The following is a 15,598-nucleotide window of genomic DNA, read 5'->3' as shown; positions in this document are numbered from 1 at the left end:
TTATAATTTGGATCGATAAGTGTTTGAATTCCATTTTTGGCCTCATTAGGATGAGAGAAACTCGCGATTAAATGCATAATTAGACACATTAATGGCAATGCTGCTACTAATTCTGAATTCTGGGCATCTAAATTCATCTAACTTTTGTTGTTTTGCTGGTGTTCGACTGAATGTCGAGGATCGAATCTAGCAGGGAACCTACCCCGAACTAACGGGAATAGATCCGCCACTGAATCCTGGATTTGGTAAATCTGTCCACGTGATCTTCCCTCAACAACCGCAAGTTTTGTCGGGCAAGTCAAATGCCAACCGGTAAATAAGCACGCGCGAGGTTAATCTTCCGCATGCGGTCGGCGGCAGCCAGCGCCGAACGAGGGCTCTTTCCTCTCACGTGAGCGAAGCCTTGGCGACGCCGCTGGCACCTCCAACAAAGTAGGCGCACGGTCAAAGTGAAAGAGTTTGAGATTAGTCGCTGGCCCCGATGTCAACGCTCCTAATGGCGTCCAGGCCACTGCGTGCTTATCCTTGAATGGTAGAACACTCTACCAGATCATTATTGTTTTCTACATAGTTCCTCCTCCTCTCATAATTTGTGCGCCATTAATGGAGGGAGAGGAAGTACCATCCTATTTTCTGTGTCCGATATCGCTGCAGCTGATGAAGGATCCGGTGACTCTCTCCACCGGCATCACCTACGACCGGGACAGCATCGAGCACTGGATCTTCGCCAGCCGCCGGAGCACTTGCCCCGTGTCGAGAAAAATCTTGCCGGACTCTGAAATCCTCACCCCCAACCACACCCTCCGCCGCCTCATCCGATCTTGGTGCTCCCTCAACGGCGTCGCCAAGCAGCTCCCGACAGTGAATCTCCCGGTGGTTGATGCTGCCCGCGTCGCGGAGCTCCTCGAGCTGCACCCGCTTGCCGCCCTCCGCCAGCTCCGTGCTGTCGTGGACGAGAGCGAGCGCGGGAAGCGGTGCGTCGAGGCGGCCTCCGGCGCCGTCGACTTCCTAGCTTCCTTCGTCGTCGCCGGCGAGGAAGCGCATAGCGCCGAGGCACTTGATATTCTCCGGTCGCTCAGGGTCTCGGGAGCCGACCTCGTCGCGCGAAATCCACGCATCGTCGAGTCGTTGACGGCGATTCTGCGGCGACGAGGCGACAACCAAATCCAATCGCGAGCCAACTCTATGCATCTGCTCGACCTAATCGTGCGCGAGATGTCGCACGACGAAGTCGCCGCCCTCGGCGAGGAGGTCTTTCTCGAGGTGGTCAACGTGGTGCGCGAGGGCGTCTCGCAGCAAGCGACCAAGGCCGCGCTGCACGTGCTGGCCACGGCGTGCACGTGCCCGACGGGGCGGAGCCGCGTGAAGGCGGTGAACGCGGGCGCCGTGGCCGCCATGGTGGAGGTGCTGCTGGCGGATCCGGAGCGGCGGGCGTGCGAGCTGGCGCTAGTGGCCATGGACCAGGCGTGCAGGTGCGCCGAGGGGCGAGCGGAGCTGGTGGCCCACGCGGCCGGCGTGGCGGCGGTGGCGAAGAAGCTGCTGAGGGTGTCGGACGCCGGGAGCGAGAGGGCGGTGAGGGTGCTGCACTCGGTGGCGCTGCACGCGGCCACGCCGGGGCTGGTGAGGGAGATGGAGGAGGTTGGAGCGGTGGCGGAGCTCTGCTTGGTGCTGCAGCTTGAGTGCAGGGCGAAGACGAAGGAGAAAGCCAGAGAGATCCTGAGGTTGCACGCTCGGGCGTGGAGGGCCTCGCCATGCCTCTCGCCTCTCTTCCATCTCTCCTATCCTTCTTCACCACTTAGTTAATCATATCTCATCTCTGTTCATAATTCTCGATCAATATTAATTTTGAACCTCGCAAAGCATTAAGTTGCTGCCTTTTCCCTCAATCACAGTAGCAGATCAGGTACGTTGTAATATATAATTATATGTTTCATGCATAAGTAATTCAAACTTCTCCTTAATTCTCCGGCAAACAATTAATGGCGATGATTAAATAAAAAGTTATTGCATGGTGTGTGTGTAATATGTATATGCTTGCAGTTTGTGTTATGATTGAAACTAGATCTCTTCCATTAGCAGTTTGGAAAATTGTACGTGAAGTTTCATCTCTTTCCATTTAGCTTTCATTAAAGAAAATTTAACAAAATGATAAATCATTTCAAAAGGCTAGCTCCTCTTATTAATATTATTGCTGTCTTAATTTCACTAGTAAATTAATCTCTTCTTGTGTGGCAAAAGATGATGGCGTTCATCGCCCATCCACAATCCATTCTAAGACTCATGAAAGAGTGATAACTTCTTAAATGAAAGAAACTTATTCACTAAAAGAATAAAAGAATGAATAAAAATCAATCTTCTTCTTTAATATGCAATTCTATCATTCGGATACCAATTCCACTGCCCCTCGGGACAGAAATCAACCTCTTCTTGAACTGACTGCAAATTGATAATCTTCGATTGCCTGCACATTAAAAAAAAAGGCAAACAGAAGGAAAGAAAATCAATAAAGTGAAGTGAGAGAGAGACAGGCGTGGCGTCTTCCACGTTTTCTGCAGTTATTTACAGGCGACTTTCATCAAACACATGGAGAGCCGTCATCTTGGACGGGTTGACTTGCAGTGACAGCAGCCCCGAAAGTCACTCAAGTCGCTGAGATCTTGTTACGTCGCATGCTTTTAATTTCAACGCAGAAGATCATGAGCAGAAATCTCTGTGCAGTAACGATCAAGCTATATAGCTCAGACTTGGAAAAAGTCTGCATAAGTTTTTTAAACCAGTTAATTAGACAGCAATGTGCTGCCAAATATATCATTGATCTTGTAGTTTAGGTCAACTATTTAGATCGAGCCATTGGATGTATGATGGCGAGCCAGGAGGAGATGCTCACCTTTGAAAAAGTGATACATGTTTCATCTCGCATTGGATTGATACAAAAGAATAAAGTTATTTTACTTGAATCTTTATTAATTATAGTTTTTTTCTTAACATTATAGAAAAAGTGAATTGATTATCATGACCACTCTTAATGACTAATTAAGTTCCTTTCATAATTAATTCTCCATATGCAAAATAATTTAATTGCATTCCCTTCCACTGATGGATATCATGATGTACCTATTTTGTTCAATAGTAAATTCAAAATTATCCACACATAAACACTTTAATTAAAAGATGGAATTTGCCACGGTCCCACATTTATTCATACACAAACACAATATTATTATATGTAGTTTGATATAGTTTCTAGCTTGCTCTTAACCCTAAACCCTAAGAACCAGAAAGTGTGGATGTCGGATGAATTAGAAAGTACAGGATAAATTTTGAAGGACAGCCAACATCATATAATTTTCAAACTTTTTAAATGTAATATGTCTTAATTGAGATTTGAACCTCGTAGTCTAGTAAACTCATCTTACTCCTTACTATCACATCATAGCCTCAACGGCAAATAGATGCTATATATATAAGGCTGTATTGTGTTATATTGAGATGTAACTAGCTAGTGTACGTAGTTAGGTAAAGTCCATTGGTCAAGTATATATGAGATCATCCTCCTTTGAGCATATGAACTTATTTAGGTCAAACATGATGAAAAATTAGGAAATGGTTACAACAACCAAATTGCATATACGCAATCTAATATTTCAGGGGGGAAAATAAAACATATAAAAATTAATTATTATTTTATTTAAAAATTCAAATAAGGTCATCTAATATATATAGCAAGTTAAATTAAAACTCTATACTAAATATAAATAAAATTCACGACTTATTTATATTATCTATATTGATTGATAATATGCATACTATTGGAATATAACTAATAATAATTTGTTTTATCCCTATAAAACAAAATAAACAGACAATTCTTGTAATTTTCTTCTAGCTTCATCTCCTCAAGTTCTTCAGTTTCTCTCCTTAATAATACATCCTAAGCTTCAACTAATATTCTCCAAATTATAGCTAATTAAATATTCTCACCTACTTTACCAAACAACTAATTTAGAGATTCTTTAATCAAATTAAATTTAAAAATGTCAAATTGATCGTAGATTATTTTGTCCATTAATGGCACAACAAAATTTGCACATTTTAAATATTCTCGATCATCGCCTTGATCCTCCTGCCCACACCTTCTCATTAGTCTCGCCGGCATGTCGATCGACGACTGCGGCAACCACGACCGCTGCAAGGTCCGCAGATTGTACCTCTATCTCGCCGCCGGCGCACTCATCGTTGTCTTCCTCATCCTCCTCACCATCCTCATCATCTGGCTCCTCCTTTTCCGACCCACCAGGCCTGAGTTCTACCTCCAGGATGCCTCCGTCCAGCAGTTCAACCTCACCGCCGGCGACTCCAACGCCCTCACCTTCGTCCTGAACGTCGGCCTCTCCTCGCGCAACCCCAACGATCGCGTCGGCATCTACTACGACAAGCTCGACGCCTTCGCCGCCTACCGGGGCCAACAGATCACCGGGTGCACGGCGCTCCCTTTCGGCTACCAGGGCCACCACGACGCCTCCGTGTGGTGGCCGTTCCTGGTCGGCGAAGGCGTCCCCCTGGCGGAGTACACCGCCGTAGCCATGGAGCGGGACGCCGCGGCGGGGCTACTCCTCCTCGACGTGAAGATAGACGGGAGGTTGCGGTGGAAGGCGGGGCCGTGGACGTACGGCCACCGACACCTCCACGTCGACTGCCCGGCGTCCATCTCCGTCGACCACGGGACGGGGACCAGTGGCAGCTCTGCGCCGTCGTTCCACTTCCGGCAGACCACGTCATGCACCGTCGATGTCTGACCCACCTAATAATGGCGGGAATTAATTAATTGATAATCATAGAATTTGCCTGTGTAATTGAATACCTACGTAACTGCCAATAAATAAATAAATAAATATTATTTAAAAAAAATTTAAAATGGTGAAAATTTTTAAATATTAATTAAAGGATATTTGTAGTAGATAAGGAGAAATTATTTTGTTTAGTTAGTTATTTCATTTATAAAGGCGGCTGCCTGCTCCAATGTTTTGGAGTATATATTGACTGCGTTGTGGTCGTCATCACTCATTAAATGAGATTAAAAAAATTAGTGTAGGATTAGAATAACAATTAATCTCGGTTAGTGCCGTATTATAATTTGTATATATCATTAATGAGAAAAGTGTTTATAGTCCACTTGCTCTAGAAAATTCATCGAACAGTATAAATCCAAAGTGCATTATTATAAATGGGATAATAATTATTTAAATGCCAATGAATGTAAATGGATCTTCTTTTCAAAAAGAAGATCTAGATAGATGCCAAACTACAAATCTATAAAACTAGACTTTGGCAAAAAGATACTATAAAAGTCAATAAGTGGACTATAACGATATATATATTTTTGGTAGATAGCCATAATTATATTGAGTCATAGCGAATATTGGGGACACCAGTCAACGGTGCTCAAGCGACTCATCACCTTCTTCCCTTACCAATGGATGCTAACAAGTAACAATTATAATAAGTAGGATCGTGATCCTCATTTGGCATGAATTGAATTGTATAATTTTAGTCGAAGTGTCTTATCCCAAATGGTAATTAAGTATGGAAACATATGTCACCTGAGGTTTCAGATTTGAGTTCTCTTAGCAACATATAACTGTTGACTGAGGTACTGTTTCGGCAGTAGATTCTTATCAACATAGGAGTACCATGTCTCTAAAAAATCTCTTAGAGAGTTTTCTGATATAGGATCGTTTTGGTGGTAGGATCGATCACTATAAAAAGTTTATCCAATACAATTTTGCCCCCAGAATATAGTTGAGTAAGTTACGACGAAGTAGACTTGCAGAAGAGGGCAAAGGTTCGAATCTTGATAAAGCCAAGCAATACCTTCCTCCGTCATGATCAACTATAATTTCTCGATTTGTGTGGGATCACTAGAGTGGCGGATTTCATCTTTGATAGAAGAAGTGTATAATTCTATCAAAAATTTTATGATACATAATTAATAATTAAAAATTATTTAAAATTTTATTTTTATATAATAAATTAATTATTTTATATGTATATAATAGTACATTCGACATCCTATATAATATTATTATATGTATAAATTTAAATTAATTAGTAATTTAATCATTATCAAGGTACTCAATAATATTTATATTTTCATATTACAAAGATAATAATAATAATAATAATCATATTCAATTTCAAAAATATTTTTTTTTCATAAAATGGCCCAATTTAAAAGTCAACAAAGCAATTCTTAATAAAAAGTATATACAATTATTTATAATGTAGGATCTTATTGATCGTATTTCGATTTTATCAAATCCATTGATTATGTTTCGATTTCATAGTAAAAAATGATTCTACAAGATGCAGAAACGATTTGATACTTTTGGATGGTAGGATCGTATGATTTTACGATTTAGATCATGATTTTACAAATTATGCTAATAACTATATATATATATATATTTAATAATCTAAATATTCAATTTTTTTAATCGATATGGTCTTATAAAAAATTTAATATTACAAATTTTATTTTAGCATTTAACTAAATTTTAGTTAAAATTTGATAATATTAAAATATATTAAATATTTAAAAAAAATCATGTTAGAAAATTTAAATAGACTAGCTTTCAAATTCTAATATCAAATTACATTTTAAATATAAAATATTTTTAAAAATCAATATAAAAAATATCTTCGCCACTAAACGGCCTCTTGTTATAAGCGACCTGCCTGTGAGAAGCTCTCTGGCCTCGTCTTTCAATTTGCGGTTCCATAAAACAAACTCGCTGCACCATGTGGGGGAGCGCCGACGGCGGCCCGCCGGAGGTGACCTTGGAGACCTCCATGGGACCTTTCACAGTCGAGGTACTCGTTCCTCCACTCTCCACCTCCTGTCTTCTTCCTTCTCGTTTGATTTGTGCCATAAGATCCCTCTCCGACATCACTTTTTTTGATGGATCTTAGATGTACTACAAGCACACTCCTAAGACTTGCAGGAACTTTGTCGAGCTCTCTAGGAGAGGGTATTACGACAACGTCAAGTTCCACCGAATCATCAAGGTTCTTTCTCATCCTTCCTACATCGATGACCTAATCTCACTTTTTCTTCTCTTTGCTGTTCTCGCTAACTTTTTGGTTTACATTCCGTAGGATTTTATTGTTCAAGGTGGTGATCCGACAGGGACTGGAAGGGGTGGTGAATCCATTTACGGGTTAGTTACTGTCCCGCTTTCCAATGGCTGTAGAGGGCTGTTAGGGCGTCTGTTTTAGTTGTTTCCACGAAACATCTTGCAGCAAATAGATTAATTTGAGCATTCTTGTTGCTTGACTTTGTAATTAGCAGTTTTTTTGGATTTCGTCAGAGATCTGACGGCCACTGCTACACGTCTTTTGTGATGCGTTTTGATTATAATGGAATTTTACTTGTGTTACTATGAAATTTTGTCCCTAGTACCTTTTCATTGCTATTGTAGTCAATTACCTTAGTCTTTGACTGATAATATTTTCCCTTCATTCTTATCAGTCCAAAGTTTGAGGACGAGATAAAACCTGAGTTGAAGCATACTGGAGCGGGCATACTATCAATGGCAAATGCTGGTCCTGACACAAATGGTAGCCAATTTTTTATTACATTGGCACCATGCCAGTCATTGGACGGTAATAATTTCCTTTTAGACTTTTAACTTAAAAAAATGAGAATTAGTATTGGAGTCTCTCTATTATCATACTATGCTACTTGAGTGATGCGGTTGCTTATCACTTATTTGCTCAATTTCTTCAAGTACAAGAAACAAACTGTTGAGCACCAACTTTTGGGATTGGCTGCGCTTATATTATCCTGCCACTAAACTCTATATAAGATTATATGGCTACTGTAACCCACCACTTCTAAGTCATTTTTAATTGTTTTAAGTAGAGTTTTCTTAAGTCTTCTTTTTATCCTCCCACCTTCAATTCTAGTTGTATTATTTTAGGGAAAGAGAAGGCCAAAAGCCTACCCACATATAGATTCTTAGCTATTATTGGGCTTGGGAAAAGAGAGGGCCAATTCTAATGATGTTAAGTTTTATCTTGGCTGGTAAGTTCATCTAGAATAATGCAAAACGATTAGAACTTATATTGACCCTTGATGTAATCCTATAATTATAGGAGCATAATTTGTTATACCTTCAGATTTTAAGAACTCTAACACAAATAACTACACTAGTATGTATGTCCTTTATCACATCAATATATTACTATTGCTTTCATCTTCAAAACCCATCACAATAAGTTTGTGTACATTTTGCCTGTACCACCGGAGACTATGAGTTCTCAAGCTACACTCATGCCTACTTATATATAACATAATACAATCTATCAAAGACAAATTCTCTAACATTGATTAGTGATAAGGATGCTCCTTGCATATAGTGTGATAAAAGTTAGTATAAATATGATAAAAAAAAATTGTCTACATATATAATTTGTTTAAATTCACTAGCACTCCTCGGTTTATATGTGTTGCAATTCTGTATCAATTTGCATATGTACCTAGAGTTGTTAGTAATATTATTTCAAGTCAGGATAAAAATGTTTTGAAGAAAATGAAGGTAGGTGGCACAAGCAAGGAATCGATGTTCAATAAAGTTTTAGACGATTCGAAAAGGAATTGATTGAAAATTGTTTTATTTTGCCCATCGTGTAGTTTAGTATCTTTCAATTTGTAGGATTTGAATGGCTATTTTTTAATTTACTAGGAGTTCAATTGAGTTATTATATTTTTTAATTTGTCATATTTATTTCTTATTTTGTATAATGTTTAATTAAAAAAGTAATGCCATTTCAATTTATTTTCGTCATTCAAGTAATAAAAATTATCCTTTGTCCATCTATATGGGGTTTTATTTCTGCGAGAATAATTATCTCTTTGCTTTGCTTTATCTATTTCGTTTGAATTCTATTTGTGCGTTTTAATTTGGTTTGATGTTGCCTCAATTTAGAAGCTTAGCTACGTTTGCATTTGGCAATGTGTTTGATAATTCCAAAAAGGAATGGCTTTGAATTTTAAATCTTGATTTTGAATTGATTGAAAATTGTTTTATTTGGGGTATCATGTAGATTAGTATCTTTTAATCTGATAGGAGTTTAATTGGTATCTTTTAACTTAGTAGGAGTTTGAGTGTGTTATTTATTCTCCTAGTTTCTGTAGGTTGATTCTATAGTGTTGGTGTAATATAGTTTCAACTTTCAACTAATAAAAAGTTTTCTTTGTCAATCACTCTATGAGATCTTTCATCTTTGTGTGCCATAATTATTCTCTCGTTGCATTTATTTTGTCTCAATTCTCTGTGTGAGTTTCAATTCAATTTGGTGTTGCATTAACAGGTAAAATGTGGGGTTGAATGATATTGCAATTAAAGTTTGGAAGTAGTTCAGAGATAAATGCATAATTTGGTTAATTAAGTTATTTATTAAAAATTTGAGAATTAAAAAGATGCTCCAAAAATCAAGGAAAAGCTTTTAGAATCTATTTGTAGGAATAAGGGTGATATATAATGTTATTCTGACTAATGTTTAAGTTGATGTGTATATACCATAAAACTTTAGAAAACAACTATTGATAGGAGAAAAGAGATAAGATGTCGGATTTAAAAAATCAATTTGGTATCATGCCCACAAGATCGACCATAGATGCGATTTATTCAAAAAAGAAAAATAATGAAAAATTAAATAGGATTTGGAGAAAAAAAGAATATAGAGTAATTATATTAATGTGATAAAAGATATGGATAATAAATTATTACTAACGTTAGATCTACTGGTAGAGGCACATGATTTCTCTATAACTATAAATTTATATTAAGATTAGCTCTCAGTCCTTTTTTTTGTGTAGTAGTGTTATATGAACTAACCAATTATGTTAAGAATAAATCTTCTAGTGTACATATATATTTAAGATAAACCTCCTTAGTATATGCTACATATAGAGATATATGTTAATTCATGATGCTATATTGAAGCCCAAATTGTGAAGAAAAGGCTCTAAACTAAAGATTTTATAAAATTGAATATATAAATTGTAATTTTAATAATAAGAAAGAATCATTGGAATAATTAAAGTAGATAGATATAAAATCTTTATAAGTTAAAAGGATTAGGTATTTTAGATTTGTTATTCAACAAGAATGGGATATTGATGAAAATACTATTAATAGGATAAAAATACATAGAAAAACACTTGTCAATTCAATAAAAAATGATAATTAATTTGATTATTACTAGAAATATAGTTTTGCATAGAGTTGGGAGAAGATTTTTGTAAGTTGAGACTCACACACTGTAAACATGTTGATGAGTTAAGACAATAACCACAAGTAGCTGAAACCTTAGGATAATATCAAATAGTAGTTATATCCTTATAGGATCTATGTGGAATTGTTTTAGATTAGTAACTTTTTTTTTGGGTTACTTTAAATATGGATGTAATGGAAGATTATTTCAATTCTGGATTTAAATTTTGTCTCTTAATTTCATTATCTCCTAGTCCTAACAGCCCGGGCTAACAAGCTCAAAACCACCACTTTTACCATATGTGGGGGAAAATCGTTACAGACCTTAAAAGACAATGACTAAATAAGTTGATGCTACAGGATCCTCATGCGTCTTGCTGTGATCTCTCCAGTTAGCGGAGCAGCTAAGTGGGTCAACCCAACAGCAAGAAATTGCCTCCTTTTGTCCCTCTACTTGATCCCATACCCCCGTAATATTAACCATCCTTCCCCTTTATTCTACTATGTAATAGAAGCTCTGCAAACTAAGCAATGATATCTTTATGCATTACTTGCCTTGGCATATATGCTGATTACTGTAACAGATGTTCATGTTTTGTTTCTTGACCAATCACAAATTTTTATCTAAAAGATGAATCTGTGTCTAAATCTCTGATAAATTTGCTAATGTTATCATTCTTTTATTTTATTTGGATTTATTATCATTGGCAAGAAGTTAAATTAAGTTATTTCTCATGTTTTAAACATTTTTTGGATATGATTTGCCCTTCCACAGGAAAGCATACGATTTTTGGAAGAGTCTGTAGCGGGATGGAAGTAATTAAACGTCTTGGAAGTGTGCAAACTGACAACAGTGATAGGTAATTTTGAGATTTTTCTAAATGATATGAATCTGCATTTGCATTGTGAGTCTGCAACACATTATGCTAGCATATATGTGGATACTGATAGTCACATTCTTGTAATTGGCACCCTGCTTCCTCTTTATCTGAAGAAGCTTTTTTGTTTCTTTAAACGCCTATGATATTATTGAAATTCTGAAGCACCCATGCAATTTCTTTTGATGGAGCCACGAAGTATTTTAACTTTTTTCACATCTTGATGTTTAGAAGCTGGTGCTTGGTAGTTTTAGCGTGAAATGGGTTTCAGTAACTATGACTGGAAATCCCACCTAATGTATTGTTCATCAGTAATTACTAGTCATTATTTTCTACTGGTTATTAATGTTGTGCCTCTGTAATAGAATTCTATTGTAGAGACCACCTAGGGTTTAAATACCAAACTTCCATAAGATTATTCAAAAATTTCTTCAACTGGCAAGAGAAGTAGGTAGTTGCTATTGCAAAGGAGGAAATTATGGGTAATAAATTGCAGGCCAATTGGCAGAGGAAGGGATATTTTTCATAGTTTCTTCAATGGGCAAGAGAAGTAGGTAGCTGCTATCACATGGCAGAAACTATGAATGGTAAATTGCATGCCAATTGGCATTGGAGGATGGGCAAGTGTGTCTTTTTTTCCAAATGGCCTTCAGGCAGGCTTCTGATTATCTCGTTAACTGATCTATTTTAAATTTCTACTCGTAAAAAAGTTGACTTGATATTTATAACTATTTCTTTCACATTTTATTGCACCACCTTTGTGCTGTGTCTGTCAAATTCATGTTTTTGGCTGTAGTTTTGTCTCCAATATCACTCACCATAAAAACAAGCAACAGTCGTAACAAAAAAGAACTTTGAAACTATTGAGGAGCTTAATTGATGCTGGGAAACTCTTCTCCATGTGAGATAAAAAACGATGCACTATGTAGAATTTCAAGGTAAGTATGACAGCATTGGCATTGTGGTTAGGTTAGTGGGATCTGTTTCCATATGATATTTTCTTGGTTAGGTTTTAGTCTTGTATATTTAATATTTGGAAGGTTTTGGGTTAGCTAATATCTAGTCCTGTCAAGGCCAAGGAGATGGCCTTGGCATTAGAGAGTGATTAAAGGATTTCATAGAACAATTATTTGGAATTAGGGCCAGTTTACTTCTTGGGAGGAAATTGAATTGGTTTCGATGAAGGTAGGGTTTCATGCATATGGCCAACAGTTTTGCTGTTTATTTGCACCAAAATCTCTTGACAAAGAAAATTTGAGCCAATCCACTAAAAGGATTTGAATTGATCCAACAAACATTGCTTGTGCCATAGTGTGCCTAGTTTTGGCACAATATATGGATATAGTACTGAAACTATACCATAATGGTCAAGGATCAATTCCTAGGCATAGAAAGATAGATTAAACCTTTGAACTATGTTTGATAAAAAACAAAGGCCATAGATTTAAACCAAAGCCTCAAATTTCAGTAATTTGCTATTTAGTATACATTTCTTCATATTGTGGCATTTCTCTCACCTCATGCATAGCTTGGTGGAGGTAACAGTTGCAAAACCCATAAGTTTTATTAACATGGGGAACCGACTGTTGAGCACCAATTTCCTCAATCTAGGGATACTTTTTTTAGTGGCTCGTAGGAAGCTTATATTTGCACAATGATCCATGAATGGCCCAAAAGGGCTACTTTTGGCTCAATATGTACAATAAATTAGGAATTGAACAGGAGACCTTGTGGGAGGGAAGCCACTTCTTCACCACTACAACTATAAGATAGTAGACTAAGAAATCATAATGCAGACAATTGCAAAGATTTACTTTTTCTGACTCTACAATGATAATGTTGGAGCACAATTCTTTGTTTTTCATATGTAGTGAAAGAGCTACATAACCTGAATGAATGAAATGTGCCGATTTCCTAAATCATTGGGCCGCTTCTCTTTCTCACAATAATTTATGTGCGTCCAGCCCTCTTGTTTTTGTTTTTATTGGAATATGTACTATGTTTACTTTTGAGTTTCATCAGATTTATCGTTGTAGTAAGTTTGCATGTCTGTCATTCTTAGGAGGTTTAGGAGTTACTTATAATGCGAATCATTTATTACAATAGTTGTGTGCAAGTACTGTGATTTGCTAGATATCAAATCTGAACATCTGCTGTATGATCAAGGATTTAGAAGCCTCCTAGCTCATCTTGTTTATCTTTCCTAAATCAGGCCAATACACGACGTGAAGATACTAAGAACGATAGTGAAAGATTGAAAGCGCTCAGGTCGCAACGAAAAGGTACCAGGATATACATAACAACATTCTTTTCTTGAGATTTATCTTTCATGTTATTTTCTACATAAGCTTTCCTGATTTCTCATCAAGATGTTGTCTTCCTCATCGTGTATATCAGGATAATCCTAGTAAAAGTGTTAGATTCAATGCAGCTAGTGACCTTCTCTTGGTGCAAGGTTGGGGCTCATGGAGCCTAGAGATTCCAATTCTCCAGACTAGTTTCAAAATGTTGCTCGTCTTTAGTTTGACTAAATTTTCAGTATTTTATCCCTTAACTAGTAATGCAGTCTCTTTTGATGATGGATGATTTGGTGAAGGGGGATTGCTTTATCTGTGCACGAATCTTATAATAGATTGTGTTCTCTTAGAATATTCATTGTTTATTTTGTCAACTCGATTTTCGATAGTCAACGGTTGAAAAATGTGAATCGCGTACTTGTAATTTTGTCAACCGTTGGGAGATTGGAAGACCGATCCTGTCGGCCTGCCATTTGACCAAACCCACCATTCTCTCCCTCCCTTTCCCCCCTTGCTTTATATCTGAACAAGGAGAGGGCACTCCAACCTCATGCATCATAATCCATACAACTCAATTCAAGAAGAGGGAGGAAGTGAGTGTGTTGGATCTTCGAAAGACGGCGGTGATCGCGGTGGTGGCGATGGCTGAAGATGACCAAACTTTCTCCGCCGGGAATGCGGCTGCGGTGTTGAACAGAGACAAGCACGATCGATTCCATTTCGATTCCGTCTCCACTGATATCACTGATGCTCGCAACAAAGTATTTTAAATTCTTGCCTACCGTCTTTTAATTTATTAGAATGATACTGGCATTATCTATGGCTGGAAATTGCTGACATGCATGCATGGTTTCTGCTAGAAGGAAGCAGCGGCGGAGGCGGAGGCGGCGGCGGCGAGGGCGAGGAGCAGATCCGGTGGGAAGTGCGAGCTCGGCAGCAGCCTGAAGTCGACCTTGGTCATCTCCGGCGTGGTCGTCGTCGCTGTAGGGGTGGCGTTCTTCGTCGCCAAGAAGCTAAAACAGACGTAGGCAAACTGTTTAATTCGATTTGGTGGATCATCGGATTAAAGTTTCATACCTTTCTTTTCACGTTTCATCGTTAATTTCTTTCATTAATTATGTAATTGTGATTCTTTTTCTGTTTAAAAATCTTACCTTTTTGTTCCTCAAAGCACTCATCTAATCTACAAAATATTAACCAAACATAATTATTATTAAAGTAAGATGGTCTGCGTTTAATCCCCTTCATTCAGAATCAAATTATAAAAGAAACTAGAGAATTCGAAATATACTTTAAAATGCAAGGAAAATTTCAAAAGTTAATTTTTCACATTTTGGACTTGCAAGTTGCAACGCATGCATGCTTCCACCTTTTGTAAGAGTCTTTGTCAGGCAATATGTTAGACATCGATATCTATGTCGGATTTTGAAATTAAACAAGGCATGTCTACTAATCTAATAGTACGTTGTTATGAAGGATGAAGATTTTATGGCCTTAAAATTCTTAGCCCTTTACGTCATGTCCTAACGCACGGTGCCACGATAGAGTCATAGGTGGATATTGAGTATGTATATTATCTATTTGGCCAAGGAAAAAAAAAAGAAAAATAATAAGAAGTATGGTTATCTGGATGGATCGGACTATCACTTGATGGAGCACCCGCATTGTGGCCCACAGTTATAATACTCGGATGAAGCATAACGCTCTATGATGATGGGTCGATTGTAAAAGTAACTATCGATGATCTCAACATGAATACTTGGATTTATCTTGATGGTTGACACAACACTTTTATTAAAAAGGATGATCACATTCAGTTTGAAAAATTAGAAATCTGAGTTATAAAAAAAAATCACTCTGGATTCAAAATCAAGTAGAGTCTAAAATAAATCAAGTTGTTAAAATGGTTGTTTAAATTTGTTTTGTTTTTTTTATGAGCTTCAATTTGATTCAAAGTTGAATTGAATTTGATTTGTTTAAATGTTATCAAGTTCTCAATTTAATATTAATGTTTGATTCTTTATAAAACTAATAACATTTAATAGTATCAATGAGTATGGTTGAGATGAAACCATATTATTGAATATGCCCTAATCAAGCTGATTTTGAAGTAGTATATAAAATAGTATGGCTAGTACTTATTAAT

The 15,598-nt window shown here is 37.3% G+C and overlaps 3 protein-coding genes across 3 annotated transcripts; all 3 read left to right on the top strand.

Annotated features, from left to right (window-relative positions):
• The first annotated feature begins 360 nt into the window (after positions 1-360).
• LOC141823261 (E3 ubiquitin-protein ligase PUB23-like) lies at positions 361-2,029 on the top strand. The gene has a single exon (XM_074710520.1). It carries the CDS (start codon positions 604-606, stop codon positions 1,801-1,803), a length of 1,200 nt encoding a protein of 399 aa, XP_074566621.1. The 5' UTR covers positions 361-603; the 3' UTR covers positions 1,804-2,029.
• Positions 2,030-4,154: 2,125 nt separating this feature from the next.
• Positions 4,155-4,796, top strand: LOC141822804 (NDR1/HIN1-like protein 1). Its single transcript, XM_074710127.1, has one exon. The coding sequence runs from the start codon at positions 4,155-4,157 to the stop codon at positions 4,794-4,796; it is 642 nt and encodes a 213-aa protein (XP_074566228.1).
• A 1,936-nt stretch (positions 4,797-6,732) lies between these two features.
• Positions 6,733-13,804, top strand: LOC141824937 (peptidyl-prolyl cis-trans isomerase CYP18-2). The gene is made up of 7 exons (XM_074712285.1): positions 6,733-6,870; positions 6,970-7,065; positions 7,156-7,217; positions 7,529-7,662; positions 11,053-11,137; positions 13,368-13,437; positions 13,553-13,804. The coding sequence occupies exons 1-6, from the start codon at positions 6,799-6,801 to the stop codon at positions 13,411-13,413; spliced, it is 495 nt and encodes a 164-aa protein (XP_074568386.1). The 5' UTR covers positions 6,733-6,798; the 3' UTR covers positions 13,414-13,437; positions 13,553-13,804.
• Positions 13,805-15,598: the final 1,794 nt, after the last annotated feature.

The sequence above is a fragment of the Curcuma longa genome, chromosome 3 (genome assembly GCF_044706935.1).
Source record: "Curcuma longa cultivar G26 ecotype Majalengka, Jawa Barat chromosome 3, ITB_CL_G26_1.1, whole genome shotgun sequence".
NCBI lineage: Eukaryota > Viridiplantae > Streptophyta > Magnoliopsida > Zingiberales > Zingiberaceae > Curcuma > Curcuma longa.
The sequence above is the reverse complement of the archived record's forward strand: the minus strand, read 5'-3'. Positions and strand labels throughout refer to the sequence as shown.